This window comes from Pristis pectinata, chromosome 44 (assembly GCF_009764475.1).
Source record: "Pristis pectinata isolate sPriPec2 chromosome 44, sPriPec2.1.pri, whole genome shotgun sequence".
Classification (NCBI taxonomy): domain Eukaryota; kingdom Metazoa; phylum Chordata; class Chondrichthyes; order Rhinopristiformes; family Pristidae; genus Pristis; species Pristis pectinata.
Window position 1 is genome coordinate 2,194,400 of NC_067447.1, and position 18,388 is coordinate 2,212,787.

General features: G+C 57.8%; 1 protein-coding gene across 1 annotated transcript; it reads right to left on the bottom strand.

Moving 5' to 3' along the window:
• Positions 1-12,280: 12,280 nt before the first annotated feature.
• On the bottom strand, positions 12,281-18,382 carry LOC127566668 (zinc finger protein 692-like). The gene is made up of 5 exons (XM_052009191.1): positions 18,374-18,382; positions 16,290-16,368; positions 15,755-15,869; positions 14,849-14,948; positions 12,281-12,912 (listed from the first exon to the last, which is right to left on the bottom strand). The coding sequence occupies exons 3-5, from the start codon at positions 15,861-15,863 to the stop codon at positions 12,642-12,644; spliced, it is 480 nt and encodes a 159-aa protein (XP_051865151.1). The 5' UTR covers positions 15,864-15,869; positions 16,290-16,368; positions 18,374-18,382; the 3' UTR covers positions 12,281-12,641.
• Between the last annotated feature and the right edge of the window lie 6 nt (positions 18,383-18,388).

Sequence of the window (18,388 nt, forward strand, 5' to 3'; positions counted from 1 at the left end):
TCTTGAACGCCTGTATCGTATCTTCCTCCACCCCCCACCCCTGGCAGCACATTCCATGCACCCACAGCTCTCTGTGTAAACAAAACTTGCCACCGCTCCCCCCCCCCCCCCCACACACACATACACACATAATTTCCTTAACACCTGTACTCGGTGCCCTGACTGATGGCCAGCGTGCCCAACGCCTTTTATTCACCACCCTGTCTACCTGTGGCGCCGTCTGTTGGAAGGAAAAGCCGTTAAATGTGCATCCCCCACAGACAAAGGAAACTAGTCCTGAACCCCAAACCTCGACAGTTCCTTTCCCCTCCACACACAGATGCTGCCCGACCCGCTCGGTTCCTCCCGCAGATAGTTGCTCCGGATTCCAGTACCTGCTGTCTGTTCCGTCTGCGAGAAAGCTTTACTGAAGGAGGGGTAAACCGCGCTTTGTGTCTGTGTTAACAAACAAAACAAAATTCCACCATCAGCGAGCTATGCACTTGGGTCCCTCTGTTCCATGACATTCCCCTAGTGCCCTAGAGTTCACGGTACAAGTCCTACGCTGGAGTTTAACCCCGATAAATGTGAGGTTGCACCTTGGTAGGGCTAATGTCAAGAGGCAGTCCACCCTTGAGGGCAAGACCCATAACAGTGGTGAAGAGCAGAGAGACCTTGGGGTGCAAGTCAGTGGCTACAATGGTAGATAAGGTGGTTAAGGAGGCTTATGGAATACTTGCTTTCATTAGTCGGGGTACTGAGTACAGGAGTCAGGAAGTTATGATTCATCTCTGTAGAAATCTGGTTAGGCCGTATTTAGAGCACTGCCTGCAGTTCTGGTCACCTCACTATAGGAAGGATATCGAGGCTTTAGAGAGGGTGCAGAGGAGGTTTACCGGGACGCTGCCTGCCTGGATTAGAGGGCATGTGCTATCAGGAGAGTCTGGACATGCTTGGGCTCTTTTCTCTGGAGCAGCGGAGGCTGAGGGGTGATCTGCTGGAAGTGTATAAAATTATAAGGGGCATAGATAGGGTGGACAAGCAATATTTTTTCCGTCATTATTGAGCGATCCAATACCAGAGGGCACGCGTTTAAGGTAAGAGGGGGTAGGTTCAGAACAGACGTGAGGGGTACGTTTTTTACTGAGAGCGCGGTGGATGCCTGGAATGCGTTGCCTGATAGGGTGGTGGAGGCAAATATCATTGGGGGCTTCTATAAGGTCTCCCCTCATTCGCCTACAGTCCAAGAATAAATACTTAGCCTGGCCAACCTCTCCCTATAACTCGGGCCCTCCAGTCCTGGCAACATCGTGGTAAATCTCCTCTGCGCTCTTTCCAGTTTAACCACGTCTTTCCTGTAACAGGGCGACCAGAACTGCACACGGTCTGGCCTCACAAACGACTTTCACAACGGCAACAATAATGTCCCAACTCCTCTACTCGGTGCCCTGACTGATGAAGACCAGCGTGCTAAACGCCTTCTTTACCGCCCTGTCTACCTGTGAAGCCACTTTCAGGGAACTATGCACTTGTACTCCTGGGTCCCTCTGTTCCATTACACTACCTAGTGCTCTACCATTCATGGTATAAGTCCTACGCGGGTTTGCCTTTACGAAATGCATCAGTTCACACTCATCTGTATTGAAATCCATTTACCGCTCCTCGGTCCACTTCCCGAACTGATTAAGATCGCCCCCACCCCGTAATCTACAATATCCGTTTTCACTATCAAAACCTCCCAATTTCGTGTCATCCACAAACTTGCTGATCAAGCCTTGTGCATTCGCATCCAAATCATTGGTTACCAATCGCTAATTAGCACGGGTCCCTACGCTTCCTTCCCTTCTTGGTATTGGTTTATTATTGTCACTTGTACAGAGGTACAGTGAAAAAGTGTCTTGCAAACCGATCGTACAGGTCAATTCATTACACAGTGCAGTTACATTGCGTTAGTACAGAGTGCATTGAGGTAGTACAGGTAAAAACAGTAACAGTACACAGTAAAGTGTCACAGCTACAGAGAAAGTGCAGTGCAATAAGGTGCAAGGTCACAACAAGGTAGATCGTGAGGTCAAGGTTCCACATTGTTCAATAGTCATCACAGTGGGGTAGAAGCTGTCCTTGAGCCTGGTGGTACGTGCCCTCAGGCTCCTGTATCTTCTACCTGGGAAGAGGAGAGAAGAGAGAATGCCCCGGGTGGGTGGGGTCTTTGATTATGTTGGCTGCTTCACCAAGAGAGTTAGAGGTAAAGACAGAGTCCAAGGAGGTGAGGCTGGTTTCTGTGACGCGCTGGGCTGTGTCCACAACTCTCTGCAGTTTCTTGCGGTCCCGGGCAGAGCAGTTGCCGTACCAAGCCGTGAGACATCCAGATAGGATGCTTTCTATTGTGCATCGACAAAAGTTGGTGAGTGTCAAAGGGGACATGCCAAATTTCTTAAACCTCCTGAGAAAGTAGAGGCGCTGGTGAGATTTCTTGGTCGTGTCATCTGGTGGTTGGACCAGGACAGTCTATTGGTGATGCTCACTCCCAGGAACTTGAAGCTGTCAACACTCTTGACCTCAGCACCTTTGATGTAGACAGGTGCATGTACACCGCCCCCTTTCCTGAAGTCAATGATCAGCTCTTTTGTTGACATTGAGGGAAAGATTGTTGTCATGACACCATTCCACTAAGCTCTCTATCTCCTTCCTGTACCCCGACTCATTGTTGTTTGAGATACGGCCTACAACGGTGGTATCACCAGAAAACCTGTAGACGAAGTTAGAACAGAATCTGGTGAGTGTATAGGTAGTAGAGTAGAGGGCTGAGGACGCAGCCTTGTGGGGCACCAGTGTTGAGAATAATCGTGCTGGAGAAATTGCTGCCTGTCCTCACATTGAGATCTGTTCCTGTGGATTCCGGAGTGGTGAACGTGACCCCGGCTGTTTCGGAAGGGGAAGAGGGCGGTGGCGAGAGGAGGCCTCGGGGGGGGGGGGGGGTTGTAGGAGGAATTCTGGAATCTACAATGAAGGGTGTAAGAGGAGAGAGCCACGGATTGGGCAGAGTCGGCGTGCGGGTTATAAGAGGGAAATGGCGTTGGATGGATTATCCGGGGTGGGGGGTCCTTGACGATGTGACTGGGGGAATAAGGAAGGGGCCCATCGGTGACTGTGGTGCCTTTGGACTCCCAGAAAGCTTTCTGTTGAGCTCCGTCCCGGGGGGTTGTCCACTGCGTTTGGAGCGCACGGATTGAGAATTGGGAATGAACGCATCCTTCTCAGGTGAGCGGGCTGTGACTGGTGAGGGCCATCTGAGGAAGTAAAGGGTGAAGAAACTGTGACTGACTGTAACTGTACATATAGCTGATGGAAAAATACCTCGCAAGCAAGAGCACGCAAGCTGCTGACTCAGGGATAGCTGTTAGTTACTGTGTCCGGAACCTTGGTTGCAGGCCAGTTATACTACACAATAAACGAGTGGGAAGCTTGTCCTAAACAATAAGGGTGAGACCTGTCTTTGAATCTCTTGATTATAACCCAGTTATGTTGGACAATAGGTGCGATGTCTGTCTCTGGATCTCTGAGGCCTGACTGAAACTCGTGGAGCCGAATTCATTAAGTGTGCGTGACAATATCTGTATAAATTACTGTCCGCTCCTTTGCACTGCGGAGACCTCCGTTAAAGACTCTACATGAGAGTTTGAGGAGAATTCTCCCGCAGTATACGGCTAACAGAGGCGTGTTAACAGAAGTAATCTGTGGCACTGTGTTACTTTGCAGTAGACAGGAGTGGGAACTTAAAATCGGGACAACACGTCGAGGTGCTTGGCCCTCGGCTATTCACAACCTATTTCAACGATTTTGCTCAGAGAACCGCCGGTCACGTCCCGAGATGTGCCGATGAGAAAATAAGCGGACGGCTGTTTGACCGGGGAGACCTGAAAGTCAAGGATCGCCCACTGAAGATGATCGTGTGGCGAGTTAGTTCCCTCACGGTGGTGTGGAACTATCCTTTACCCGAGAGGGGTGGAAGCAGAGCCTCCGGATGTCTGAATACAGAGGCGGGCAGATGCTGGATACACGCCGGGTGAAAGGTTTACTGGGGACAGGTGAACGACGCTAACACAGATGGTGCCATTGACAATGAAGGTGGTCGTCCGGGTATGACGGAGGGAACTTGATCAGCTGGGAAAGTGGGCTGAGGAACGGCAAATGCAGTTTAAATGGAGAATGGGCTGCCATCTGATGTGGTAAATGCGGGCTCGCTCTTAAATTTTAACAGTAAATTGGATAGATACATGGACGAGAGAGGTCTGGAGGGGTATGGGTTGGGGGCAGATAGATGGAACTAGCAGAATAATATTTCGGCACAGACTAGGAGGGCCGAATGGCTTTTCTATGGTTCTGTAGTTTTCTATGGTTCTATGGTTCTAATTCGGATAAGCGCCGGGTGTTGCATTTCGGGGGAAAACAAATCAGGGTCGGACTTTCCCAGTGAAAGGGAGGGCGCCGGGGAGTGCTGTGGAACAGAGGGACCTCGGGAGTACAGGTACATGGTCCCTTGATGAAAAACTCGGTGACGCTGGGGGAACTCAGCAGGCCAGGCAGCATCCGTGGAGAAAAGCAGGCGGTCAACGTTTCGGGTCAGGGACCCTTCTTCAGGACTGAAGGTAGGAAAAGGGGAAGCCCAATATATAGGAGCTTCTCAGAACACAGAACACTACAGCTCAGTACAGGCCCTTCGGCCCACAATGTTGTGCTGACATGTTATCCTGCTCTGAGATCTATCTAACCCTTCCCTCCCACATCGCCCTCCATTTCTCTATCATTCGTGTGGCTAAGAGTCTCTTAAATGTCCCTAATGTATCTGACCCCACAACCTCGGCAGGCAGTGAGTTCCACGCACCCACCACTCTCTGTGTAAAAAACTTATACCTTCCTCCAATCACCTTAAAATGATGCCCCCTCGTGTTAGTTGTTGTCGCCCTGGGAAAAAGTCTCTGACTGTCCACTCGATCTATGCCTCTTGAACACCTCTATCGGATCCTTGTCTTTCCTGGCCTCTCTCTCTTTTTTCTACCCCCCTTTCCCCCTCCCTCTCTCCTTACCTGTGACCCAGCCCCCGGTGGACCTGCTCTCCCCTCCTCCCCCCCCCCCCCCCGCCGCAACTGCCCATCACTCTCTTACCTGCATCTATCATCACCTTGTGCCCACCCCGCCTCCTCTTGTGTCTACCTATCACTGCTCTGGTTTCCCCTCCTATATATTGGGTTTCTGCTTTTCCTATCTTCAGTCCTGAGGAAGGGTCCCTGAGCAGAAACGTTGACCGCCTGCTTTTCTCCACCGACGCTGCCTGGCCTGCTGAGTTCCCCCAGCATCATCGTGACTTCCATCCACATTCCAGTGGCTGAACTCCTTTGTTTCCTCCTGGTTCCTTGAACGTGGTGTCACAGGTAGACAGGGTGGTGAAGAAGGCTTGTGGCACGCTGGCCTTCATCAGTCAGGGCACACTGAGTATATTAGTTGGGAGGTTATACTGTAGTTGGACGAGACGTTGGTGAGGCTGCATTTGCAGTATTGTGTTGTTTTGGTCGCCCCGCTACAGGAAAAATGCCTTTCTGCTGGAAAAAGTGCAGTGGAAGACTTAGGAGGACATTGCCAGACTCGAGGGACTGAGTTACGGAGGGAAGTTGGGACTGCTTTCATTGGAGCATAGGAGACTGAGAGGTGACCTTATAGAGGTGTATAAAACCACGAGGGGCATAGACCTACATTGTTGCGGCCTTGCACCTTATCGTCTACCTGCACTGCACTTCCCTGTAGCTATGATACTACCTCAATGCACTCCAATACTGACTCAATGTAACTGCACTGTGTAATGAATTAACCTGTACGATCGGTTTGCAAGACAAGTTTTTCACTGGACCTCGGTACAAGTGACAATAATAAACCAATTCACCAATAGGGTGAATATGCACAGTCTTTCTTCCCAGGGCTGGGGAATCAAGAACTAGAGGGCACAGGTTTGAGCTGCGAGGGGATAAAGATTTAATAGGACCCGAGGGGTAACTTTTTCACCCAGAGGATGGTGGGTACATGGAAAGAGCTGCCAGAGGAAGTGGTCGAGGCTGGTACGTTAACATTTAAAGGGACATTGGTACAGGCAAAAGGGAAAGGTTGTGGGCCCAGACGCAGGCACAATGGGACCAGCTGAGCTGGGAATATGTGCCGGCATGGACCTGTTGGGCAGAAGACCCTGTTTCCATGCTGTATGACCTCAACGGCCGCATTGGTGTGGAACCAATCAATTGCATCACCCTCGTCACCGGTCTGCGCCCTGCCATTAGACTCACCCAGACCCTCCGACACATCCCTCTCCCCTCTTCTGGATGCCTCTGCCTCCACATCAGGCGATAAGTATTCCCATTGATATCCGCTGTAAACCCATGGACTCCCAGAGCTCCCAGGACTGCACCTTCTCCCCTCCCTTCCTCCTGGAAGCTTCACAGGTAGGCAGGGGCAGTGAAGAAGGCGCTTAGCACGCTGGCCTTCGTTAGTCAGGGCACTGAGTGAAGGAGTTCGGACATTATGTGGTCACTTCATAATAGGAAAGATGTGGGAGCTTTAGGGAGGGTGCAGAGGAGATTTACCAGGATGCTGCCTGGATTGGAGACCATGTCTCATGAGGATAGGTTGAGTGAGCTGGGGCTTTTTTCTTTGTATGGAAGGAGGAGGAGAGGTGACTTGATAGAGGCGCACAAGATGATAAGAGGCATAGATCGAGTGGACAGTCAGAGACTTTTTCCCAGGGCAAAAATGGCTAACAAGACGGGACATCATTTTAAGGTGATTGGAGGAAGGTATAAGGGGGATGTCAAGGGTAAGTTTTATTACACAGAGAGTGGTGGGTGTGTGGAACCCACTGCCGGCAGAGGTTGTGGGGGCAGATACATTAGGGACATTTAAGAGACTCCTAGATAGACACATGAATGATAGAAAAATGGGAGGCTATGTGGCAGGGAAGGGTTAGATAGATATTAGAGCAGGATGAAATGTCAGCACAACATTGTGGGCCGAAGGGCCTGTACTGTGCTGTAGGCTTCTATTATGTTACAGTTATACAAGTGGTTGGTGAGGCTGTACTTGGAGTACTGTGCACAGTTTTGGTCATCTTGTTCCAGGAAGGATGCGGTTAAACTGGGAAGCGTGCAGAGCAGATTTACGAGGATGTTGCCAGGACTAAAGGGCGTGAGTTACAGGGAGAGGCTGGCTAAACGAGGAGGACAAACTCCAAGGCAGAGGACAATGTTAATGGCACGATTCTGCAGAGTGTGGAGGAGCAGAGGGATCTGGGGGTTCATATCCACATATCCCTGAAAGTTGCCTCACGGGTGGATAGGGTAGTTAAGAAACCTTATGGGATGTTCGCTTTCATAAGTTGTGGGATCGAGTTTAAGAGCAGCGAGGTAATGATGCAGCTCTAAAAAACTCTGGTTAGACCACACTTGGAGCACTGTGTCCAGTTCTGGTCGCCTCATTATAGGAAGGATGTGGAAGCTTTGGAAGAGTGCAGAGGAGATTTACCAGGATGCTGCCTGGTTTGGAGAGCATGGATTATGAGGAGAGACTAAGGGAGCGAGGGCTTTACTGTTTGTAGAGAAGGAAGATGAGGGGAGACATGATAGAGGTGTACAAAATATTAAGAGGAATAGAGTCGACAGCCAGCGCCTCTTTCCCAAGGCACCAATGCTCAATACGAGAGTGCATAGCTTTAAAGTAATGGGTGGGAAGTTCAAGGGAGTTATCAGAGGAAGGATTTTTTTTTACCCAGAGAGTGGTTGGGGCATGGGATGCGCTGCCTGGGGTGGTGGTGGAGGCAGGTACGCTGGCCAAGTTCAAGGGATTGTTCAATTAGCATATGGAGGAATTTAAAATAGGGGGGATATGTGGGAGGAAGGGGTTAGATAGCCTTAGGCGTGGTTTAAAGGTCAGCACAACACGGTGGGCCAAAGGGCCTGTATTGTGCCGTATTGTTCTATGGTATCCATCACCAAGGACCTCTCACTGTCCCAGGACGTGCTCTCTTCTCGTTACTACCATCGGCGGGGCGGGAGGAGGTGCAGGAGCCTGAAGACCCACACTCGACGATTCGATGAACAGCTTCTTCCCCTCCGCCGTCAGATTTCTGAACGGTCCACGACCACCACCTCCCTGGTCCTCTTTTGCATTATTTATTTAGTTTTGTAACTTACGGTAATTTTCACGTCTTGCAATGTACCGTTGCCACAAAACTACACATTTCACGACACACGTCAGTGGGGATAAACCTGATTCTGATTCCTCGGAACAGAGGGGAATGAGGGAGCGACCTTGTAGAAGCGTTTGACATTATGAGAGGCAGAGACAGGGTGGACGGTCGATGTCAGGAGGGAGAAAGGGACGCGGAGAGGTCAAGACAGTTTGACGTCCCGTTGGCAGAGATGAACGGGTCCACAGAGGGGGTGTCGAACAGCACATTGAAATCTCAGGCCTCTCCCACGCACAGTGGCCTCTCCACCTTGGTGCCATCTTCAATGCTCCCCTCCGCTCTGCCAGCTTTCATCTGCACATCTCCTCCCCATCTGATCCCACCCCTGCCCCACACTGCCAGCTCTCTCCCCCACCCTGCCACCAGGTAGAAGGTACAGGACCCTGAGGACACGTACCACCAGGCTTAAGGGCAGCTTCTACCCCACGGTGATAAGACTATTGAGCAGTCCCCTTGTACAATAAAATGGGCTGTTGACCTAATCTACCTTATTATGACTTTGCACCTTATTGTCTGCCTGCACTGCACTTTCTCTGTAGCTGTGACACTTTACTCTGCATTCTTGTTAGTGTTTTTACCCAGTACTACCTCAATGCACTGTGTAATGAATTGATCTGTATGGACGGTATGCAAGACAAGTTTTTCACTGTACCTTGGTACAAGTGACAATGATAAGCCAATTTAACAGCTTCCCCCAAGCACTCTCTCGTCTCCCTCCTCCCATCGGGCAGAAGATACAAAAGCCTGAAAGCACGTACCACCAAGCTCAAAAACAGCTTCTATCCCACTGTCATAAGACTATTGAACTTGTCCCCTAGTAAGACGATGGACTCTTGACCTCACAATCTCCCTCGTCATGGCCCTTGCACCTTATTGTCTACCTGGACTGCACCTTCTGCAGCTGTAACACTTTACTCTGTACTGTTATTATTTTACCCTGTACTACATCAATGCACTCTGTACCTCAGTCTACCTTGTTGTGACCTTGCACCATATTGTCTGCCTGCACTGCACTTCCTCTGTTGCTGTAACACTTTACTCTGTACTGTTATTGTTTTTACCTGTACTACATCAATGCACCCTCTACTGACTCAGTGTAATTGACCTGTACGATCGGTGTGCAAGACAAGTTTTTCACTGAACCTCGGTACAAGTGACAGTAATAAACCAATGCCAATACTAACTCAATGTAACTGCACTGTGTAATGAATTGACCTGTACGATCGGCATGTAAGACAAGTTTTTCACTGGACCTCGGTACAAGTGACAACAATAAACCAATATACCCAAGTTTTTCACTGTACCTCAGTACCTGTGACAGGAATAAACCAATTTCCCCAGGTTTTTCCACAACAATGAACCAATTTACCATTCCTGGAGCAGTCTCAACCTCAAATGTCGACCGAGCACCCCTTTTGCCTCCCCAGCTGCCGCTTGCCCTGCCAACATCTCCTAGCGACGACACCCCTCCCTGCACACACGCAAAGTGCTGGAGGAACTCAGCAGGACGGGCAGCACATACCCTCGGCATTCCGGGCCGGGACCTTTCCTTCGCCAGGACTCGACTGGGATTCCCCGGCCTCTCGTCCGCAGCTGTGAGCCGGTCGCTTGCCGTGATAGGGCGCCCAGGGAGGGAGGGGGGTGGGGTCGAGGGCAGAGGGTGGGGGGGGGCAGTGATTCTGGTCGATCACTGAGGGAAGACGGCATGCCCGCTCCGTGCCACAACCCACAAAGCAATCCACGCAAACATGCACGGCCGGTGTGAGAGTAAACGAGCAGATCATTTATTTTTGGCGAGGTTGATTTGGGGACAGTTGGTTGAAGGAAGCAGCAGGCTTACACCGCCCCTGAGCTAACGCCGCGGGATGTCTGGGTGGGGAAGGGGAAGGGGAGGAGGGGTGTGCAGACTCACCCCTGACCACATCCTGCCCTCCTCCTCCGCACCGCACTGTCCGCTTCTCCCAGGCAGCAGGGGTTGGGCGCACACTCTCACGGGGTGGATTTAACCCGGCCATCCCGTGGGGGGTCCGCATGCCCCTCACGGTTAACCGCGCTCCCGGGCACGCCGCAGCCGGGCAGAGGGCAGCTGTGGGGCCTTCATGCACACACTCCGGGCAGGCACAGAGCGGGGGGGGGGGGGGGGGGGGGGGGGGCGGGAGGGAGAGAGAGAGAGAGAGAGAGAGGGGAGGGAGAGAGAGAGGAGAGAGAGAGGGGAGGGAGAGAGAGGGGAGGGAGAGAGAAACGGGGAGAGGGAGTGAAAGGGAGAGAGACGGGGAGAGAGAGAGAGACAGGGAGAGGGAGAGGGAGAGAGACAGGGGAGAGAGAGAGATACAGGGAAAGAGAGAGACAGGGAGAGAGAGAGAGAGAGACGGGGAGAGAGAGAGAGACAGGGAGAGGGAGGGAGGGGGAGAGGGAGAGAGACAGGGGAGAGAGAGAGATACAGGGAAAGAGAGAGACAGGGAGAGAGAGAGAGAGAGACGGGGAGAGAGAGAGAGACGGGGAGAGAGAGAGAGACGGGGAGAGAGAGAGAGAGACGGGGAGAGAGAGAGAGACGGAGAGAGAGAGACAGGGAGAGAGAGAGAGGGGGGAGAGAGAGAGAGACGGAGAGAGAGAGAGGGAGACGGGGAGAGAGAGAGACAGGGAGAGAGACAGAGAGACGGAGAGAGAGAGAGAGAGACAGGGAGAGAGAGAGAGAGACGGAGAGAGAGAGAGAGACGGGGAGAGAGAGAGACGGAGAGAGAGACAGGGAGAGAGAGAGAGAGACAGAGAGAGAGAGAGACAGGGGGAGAGAGAGAGACAGGGGGAGAGAGAGAGACAGGGGGAGAGAGAGAGACAGGGGGAGAGAGAGACAGGGGGAGAGAGAGACAGGGAGAGAGAGAGAGACGGAGAGAGAGAGAGACAGGGAGAGAGAGAGAGACGGAGAGAGAGAGAGACGGAGAGAGAGAGAGACAGGGAGAGAGAGAGACGGAGAGAGAGAGAGAGAGACAGGGGGAGAGAGAGAGAGAGACAGGGGAGAGAGAGAGAGAGACGGAGAGAGAGAGAGAGAGGCAGGGAGAGAGAGACAGGGGGAGAGAGAGAGACAGAGAGAGAGAGACAGGGAGAGAGAGAGAGACAGGGAGAGAGAGAGAGAGACGGGGAGAGAGAGATAGACGGGGAGAGAGAGATAGAAACAGGGGGAGAGAGAGAGAGACGGGGAGAGAGAGAGACGGAGAGAGAGGGAGACAGGGAGAGAGGGAGAGACGGAGAGAGAGACAGAGACAGGGGGAGAGAGAGACAGGGGGAGAGAGAGAGACAGGGAGAGAGAGAGAGACAGGGAGAGAGACAGAGAGACGGAGAGAGAGAGAGACAGGGAGAGAGAGAGAGAGAGACAGGGGGAGAGAGAGAGACAGAGAGAGAGAGAGAGACAGGGGAGAGAGAGAGAGAGACGGGGAGAGAGAGAGACGGAGAGAGAGAGAGAGGGGAGAGAGAGAGACGGAGAGAGAGAGAGAGACAGGGAGAGAGAGAGAGAGAGACGGAGAGAGAGAGAGAGAGAGACAGGGGGAGAGAGAGAGAGACAAAGAGAGACAGGGAGAGAGAGAGAGACAGGGAGAGAGACAGGGAGAGAGACGGAGAGAGAGAGAGAGGGAGAGAGAGACAGGGAGAGAGAGAGAGAGACAGGGGGAGAGAGAGAGAGAGACGGAGAGAGAGAGAGACAGGGAGAGAGAGAGAGAGACAGGGGGAGAGAGAGACACAGATACACAGAGAAAATGCTGCCTACCATCACACAGTCATTACGCCCCGGACACAACAGGACAGATGTGTATCATTAACCGGAAAGAGGAGAGCGAGATCGGGGGACAGGGAGGGGTGTGGGGGGGGGGACGGGGAGGGCGAGAGGTGGCAGGAGACTGAGAGGGAGGGACAAGGAAGGCGAGGGGGGGAATGGGGGAGGTGGAGGGCAAGAGGGGAGGAGGGCGAGGACAAGGGGAGGAGAGCGAGAGGGCGAAGGGGAGAGTGAGGGGGAGGATGACAGTGAGAGGGGGTAGAACGGAGTGCCATTGACCCTGATACCAAAGCAGACATTTATCCTTAGTACTGCCCTCCCTCCCCGTTCCCCTGTGATGGGGGGAGTGGGGGGGGCAGGGGGAGGGAGACGGAGTGCAGAGACGGACCATGCCATCCCACGACAGCCATCTAGCACCTTGGCCGGGAAGTTCAGTCAGTCGCAGATGTAGGCGGACACCTCCCCCACACCCTCCGGGCCCGACACTCCCACAAAGCCCCTGTAGAGGCAGCCATTTGCCCCCCATCCCACCTAGCTTGGGTCCCGGAAGGGACCCTGGGGTGGGGGGAGCGGCGGAGGGGACGGGGGGGAGCAGCAGCCGGCCCGGACGGTCTAGGTGTAGGGAGGATCCGCGCTGGGCTCCGGTTTCAGGTCCGGGGGACCCGGGGTGGGCCGGGGGGGGTCAGCGGGGGGGTCTGGCGGGGGCGCGGCGGACGGCGTCTCCGGGTGGCTCTTGCTCTTGTGGGCGGACACGTTGTCCTTCTTCTCGAACCGCTTGCCGCACACGTCGCAGGAGAACTGGTAGCCCGACTCGGCGTCGTGTTTCTTCATGTGCCAGTTCAGGGAGGCCTTCTGTCGGCAGGTGAAGCCGCAGATCTCACACCTGCGGGGGGAGAGAGGGGGTAAACCCACAGATCTCACACTTGGGGGGGGAGAGGGGGGTAAACAGATCTCACACCTGGGGGGGGAGAGGGGGGTAAACCCACAGATCTCACACCTGGGGGGTGAGAGAGGGGGTAAACCCACAGATCTCACACCTGGGGGGTGAGAGAGGGGGTAAACCCACAGATCTCACACCTGGGGGGAGGAGAGAGGGGGTAAACCCACAGATCTCACACCTGGGGGGGGAAGAGAGGTGGGTGAAACCCACAGATCTCACACCTGGGAGGGAGAGGTGGGGTAAACGCACAGATATCACACCTGGGGGGGGAAGAGAGGTGGATGAAACCCACAGATCTCACACCTGGGAGGGAGAGGTGGGGTGAAACCCACAGGTCTCATGCCTGGTGGGTGACAAGTGAGAGGGGGTGTTGAAACCCACAGATCTCACGCTTGGTGGGGTGGGGGTGAGAGAGTGGGTGGGGTGTTTGAGAGGAGTGGGAGGGGGAGAGGGTGCCAGGGAATTTAAGTTGGAGAAGTGGGAATTTTAACCCAGGGCAGTGCATACACAGTGAACGGTCGGGGCCCTGGGCAGTGTTGTGGAGCAGAGAGACCCCAGGGTGCAGGAACTTCGCTCCCTGAAAGTGGTGACTCACGTACACAGGATGGTGAGGAGTGTCGATGAGAGAAGGAGAATGAGAGGTGACCTGATAGAGGTGTACAGGAGGCATAGATCGAGTGGACAGACAGAGACTTTTTCCCAGGGCGACAATGGCTAACACGAGGGGGCATAATTTTGCAATCGGAGGAAGGTATAAGGGGGATGTCCGGGGTAAGTTATTTTTACACAGAGTGGTGTGTGTGTGGAACGCACTGCGAGCAGAGGTTGTGGGCCAGATACATTAGACACGATGGGTGGCAGATAGAGTTTAGTTCAGGTAAGTGCGAGGTATAACACAGATACACAACACACACCCCGTACTGCGCTGCCAAGTTCTGTGTCCCATGTGAAGCGTCTGGCGCGCCGGCCTGGGTCGGACGGGGCACTGCGCCGGATGCCGACGAGACCGTGCTTGGAGCATTCTGTGTGCGCGCAGTTCTGGTCGCCGGGCGACAGGGCGGCTGTTGCTCAGCTGGAGGGGGCGCGGGGAAAATCCACGGGGACGTCGCCGGAACTGGAGGGCTCCAAGTACGAGAGACCAGACAGGCTGGGACTTTCTTCCTCCTCTATCCAGGTGGTGGGGGCAACCTCCCGCGGCCTCTGGTACTCCTGGTGGGGAGGGAGGGAAGGTGGGGGGGGGGGGGAGGGTATGAAGGAAGTCCCAGCTTGTCTCCCTATAACTTGAGCCCTCCAGTCCCGAGGACCGAGCATGGGGTGGGTGGTCTTTTCCTCCCTCAACCCCCCATCCCCCCGGAGTCCAGAACCAGAGGGCCCAGGTTTAAGGTGGGGCGGGGAGGTAGGGGGGAACCTCATGGAAGATTCTCGAAACACGAGGGGGGTGGTCTTCTGCTCCCTCCTCCTCCCCCCTTTCTTTAAGTTGGAGAAGTGGGAAACCTAACCCGGCTCCAAAACCTTCTCCGTCCTGTATCCCATCAGCGTGGTGGGGTGGGGGGCGGTGGGGGGATACCAGAAACCACCCCCCCATCCCCCCCCACCGGAACCCGAGGCCTGCGGCGCTCCAGCTCCCGGGACATCCGAGGGAGGGAAGGCGTGGCTTTGAGGCGAGGCTGGTGGGTGGGGGAGGACTTAAAGGGGATGCGAGGGGCGGCTTTCTCCCAGGCAGAGGCTGCCGGAGGGAGGGGCGGGATCCGAATGCAAGGCCTCGAGGTCGGGCACGGGGAGGTATGAAGGCCACGCTGTTGTCTCCTCCTGGCCGCCCGACCCACCCCCCCACCCCCACCACCAACACCCCCTCCCAGCCCAGCTGAACAGTACTCACTGCAGAGGCTTCTCCCCGGTGTGGATCCGACGGTGAATGATGAGGTTGCTCGTGGTGCGGAAAGCCCGGGCGCAGAATTCGCAGATGTAGTCCCGTTTGTCTTTTGGGGGGGAGAGGAGAGAGGTGGTGAACAACCCCTGGTTTAATCCCCCCCCCCCCCCACCACCAATAACACGAAGTAGTCATCCCAGAGCGACAGGGGGTGCATAGAGCACCACCCAACACGAGGGGGAGGGGGGGAACCACAGACGGGACGGATGCGGTCGAGGGGCATCGCCGTCCCCCTCCCCACCCCAGGGAGGGGGGGCCCATCCATGGGACAGACGGGGTGAAGGGGCATCGCTGTCCCCCTCCCCAACCCCAGGGAGGGGGGGGGGCCACGGACAGGGTGAAGGAGCATCGCCGTCCCCCTCCCCAACCCCAGGGAGGGGGGGGGGCGGGGGCCACGGACGGGGTGAAGGAGCATCGCCGTCCCCCTCCCCAACCCCAGGGAGGGGGGGGGGCGGGGGCCACGGACGGGGTGAAGGAGCATCGCCGTCCCCCTCCCCAACCCCAGGGAGGGGGGGTGGGGCGGGGGAACCCAGGGGTTTCGGATGATCGGAGGCAGGAGATTTACGAGGGGGAGATCGGGGGAGGGTGGGGCACGTTCGGGACGAGGTTGGGGTGGGGTGGGAGGGGGGGGCGTCACGTCAGCAGCGTCTGGAAGCCGTCGGGATGAGTCCGGTCCACGAAGGGGGAGGCCGGGGTGGGGGATGGGGGAAGGGGGAGGCCGGGGGGGGGGGGGGGGGGGGGGGGAAGGGGAGAGAGACCGGGGTGGGGGGGAAGGGGGTGAGAGACTGGTGTTGGGGGGGGTTAGGCGGAGAGAGGCTGGAGGCAGGGGGGAGACACCCACAGACACCCACTCACCACTGTGCAGTTTCTCGTGCTCCTTGAGGTGCTTCTTGAAGTTGAAGGACCGTCTGCAGGACGGGTGGGAGCAGGCGAAGGTTTTCTGCAGCAGATGCTGGTACTTCATGTGGTGCTGGGGGAGCCAGAGACAGGGTCAGATGGGCATCTCTGGGGAGAGAGGGGGCAAAAGGGGAGGGGGAGGACGGGGGAGGGGTAGGGGGGGGAAGGGGAGGGGTGAAGGGGAGGAGGGAAGGGGGAAGGAGGAAGGGGAAGGGGGAGGAGGGGGGAGGGGAGGAGGGGGAGTGGGAAGGGGGAGGGAGGGAGGGAGAGAGAGGAGGGAGGGAGGGAGGGAGGGGAGGGAGGGGAGGGAAGGATAGGAGGGAGGGAGAGGAGGGAGGGAGAGGAGGGAGGGAGGGGAGGGAGAGGACGGTGGGTGGGAAGGGTGGGGAGGGAGAGAGGGAGGGGAGGAGGGACGGAGGGAGGAGGGTGGGGAGGGACGGTGGGAGTGGAGGGAGGGCGGGGAGGAGGAGGCAGTGAGGGAGCTGACACCAACCTTCAGGTACTGCCGATTGGACACTATCTTCCCACAGCCCTCGTACTCACAGCGGAGAATCTCCTTCGGCGGTTTCTTCCTGGGGACACGGCGGGAACAGAGAGGGAGAGCTGGATGGTCACGGAGAGAAAGTGTTGGGGAGGGAGGCAGGGAGGGAGAGAGGAACTGTGGGAGGGACAGAGCGGGCGAGAGGGGGAACGAGGTGGAGGAGAGACGGGGAGGGGGGAGAGAGACAGGGGCGGCGAGAGACGGGTGGTGAGGGATGGGGGCGCGGGGAGAGACGGGGAGGGGAGAGACGGGGAGGGGAGAGGCGGGGGGAGAGAGGCGAGGGAGAGAGGCGGGGAGGGGAGAGGCGGGGAGGAGAGAGGCGGGGAGGGGAGAGGCGGGGAGGGGAGAGGCGGGGAGGGGAGAGGCGGGGAGGGGAGAGGAGGGGGAGAGAGGCGGGGAGGGGAGAGGCGGGGGGAGAGAGGCGGGGGGAGAGAGGCGGGGGGAGAGAGGCGGGGGAGAGAGGCGGGGAGGGAGGCGGGGAGTGAGGTGGGGAGGGGAGAGGCGGGGAGGGGAGGGGAGAGGCGGGGAGGGGAGGGGAGAGGCGGGGAGGGGAGAGGCAGGGAGGGGAGAGGCGGGGAGGGAGAGGCGGGGAGGGGAGAGGCGGGGAGGGGAGGGGAGGGGGGGAGGGGAGAGGCGGGGAGGGAGAGGCGGGGAGGGGAGAGGCGGGGAGGGGAGAGGCGGGGAGGGGACTGGCGGGGAGGGGAGAGGCGGGGAGGGGAGGGGAGAGGCGGGGAGGGGAGGGGAGAGGCGGGGAGGGGAGAGGCGGGGAGGGGAGAGGCGGGGAGGGGAGGGGAGAGGCGGGAAGGGGAGAGGCGGGGAGGGGAGAGGCGGGGAGGGGAGAGGCGGGGAGGGGAGAGGCGGGGAGGGGAGAGGCGGGGGAGAGAGGCGGGGAGGGGAGAGGCGGGGGGAGAGAGGCGGGGGGAGAGAGGCGGGGAGGGAGGCGGGGAGGGAGGCGGGGAGGGGAGAGGCGGGGAGGGGAGGGGAGAGGCGGGGAGGGGAGGGGAGAGGCGGGGAGTGGAGGGGAGAGGCGGGGAGGGAGAGGCGGGGAGGGAGAGGCGGGGAGGGGAGAGGCGGGGAGGGAGAGGCGGGGAGGGGAGGGGAGGGGGGGAGGGGAGAGGCGGGGTGGGGAGAGGCGGGGAGGGGACTGGCGGGGAGGGGAGAGGCGGGGAGGGGAGGGAGAGGCGGGGAGGGGAGAGTCGGGGAGGGGAGGGGAGGTGGGGAGGGGAGAGGCGGTGAGGGGAGATGAGGGGAGGGGAGAGGCGGGGAGGGGAGGGGAGAGGCGGGAGGGGAGAGGCGGGGAGGGAGAGGCGGGGAGGGGAGAGGCGGGGAGGGGAGAGGCGGGGAGGGGAGGGGAGAGGCGGGAAGGGGAGAGGCGGGGAGGGGAGAGGCGGGGAGGGGGAGAGGCGGGGAGGGGAGAGGCGGGGAGGGGAGAGGCGGGGAGGGAGAGGCGGGGAGGGAGAGGCGGGGAGGGAGAGGCGGGGAGGGAGAGGCAGGGAGGGGAGGGGAAGGGGGGAGGGGAGAAGGGGGGAGGGGAGAGGCGGGGAGGGGAGAGGCGGGGAGGGAGAGGCGGGGAGGGGAGGGGAAGGGGGGAGGGGAGAGGCAGGGAGGGAGAGGCGGGGAGGGAGAGGCGGGGAGGGAGAGGCGGGGAGGGGGGAGGCGGGGAGGGGGGAGGCGGGGAGGCAGAGGCGGGGAGGGGAGAGGCGGGGAGGGGAGGGGAGAGGGGAGGGGGAGGGGAGAGGCGGGGAGGGGAGGCGGGGAGGGAGAGGCGGGGAGGGGAGAGGCGGGGAGGGGAGAGGCGGGGAGGGGAGAGGCGGGGGGAGGGGGGAGGGAGAGGCGGGGAGGGGAGAGGCGGGGAGGGAGAGGCGGGGAGGGAGAGGCGGGGAGGGGAGAGAGAGGGGGAGGGGAGAGAGAGGGGGAGGGGGGAGGGGAGGGGGAGGGGGAGAGGAGAGACGGGGGCGGAGAGAGATGGGGAGTGGGGGGAGAGACGGGGAGGGGGAGGGGGGGAGAGTTGGGGAGGGTAGGGGGAGGTCCCTCACCTGACCTTCTTCACC

Excerpts from the sequence above, each read along its gene's own strand:
- LOC127566668 (XM_052009191.1), bottom strand. The coding sequence starts at position 15,863 with ATGAAGTACCAGCATCTGCTGCAGAAAACCTTCGCCTGCTCCCACCCG. Across the intron at positions 14,949-15,754 it reads GCACGAGAAACTGCACAGTG|ACAAACGGGACTACATCTGC; the intron begins GTGAGTGGGTGT and ends CCCCCCCAAAAG. Across the intron at positions 12,913-14,848 it reads ACCGGGGAGAAGCCTCTGCA|GTGTGAGATCTGCGGCTTCA; the intron begins GTGAGTACTGTT and ends CTCCCCCCGCAG.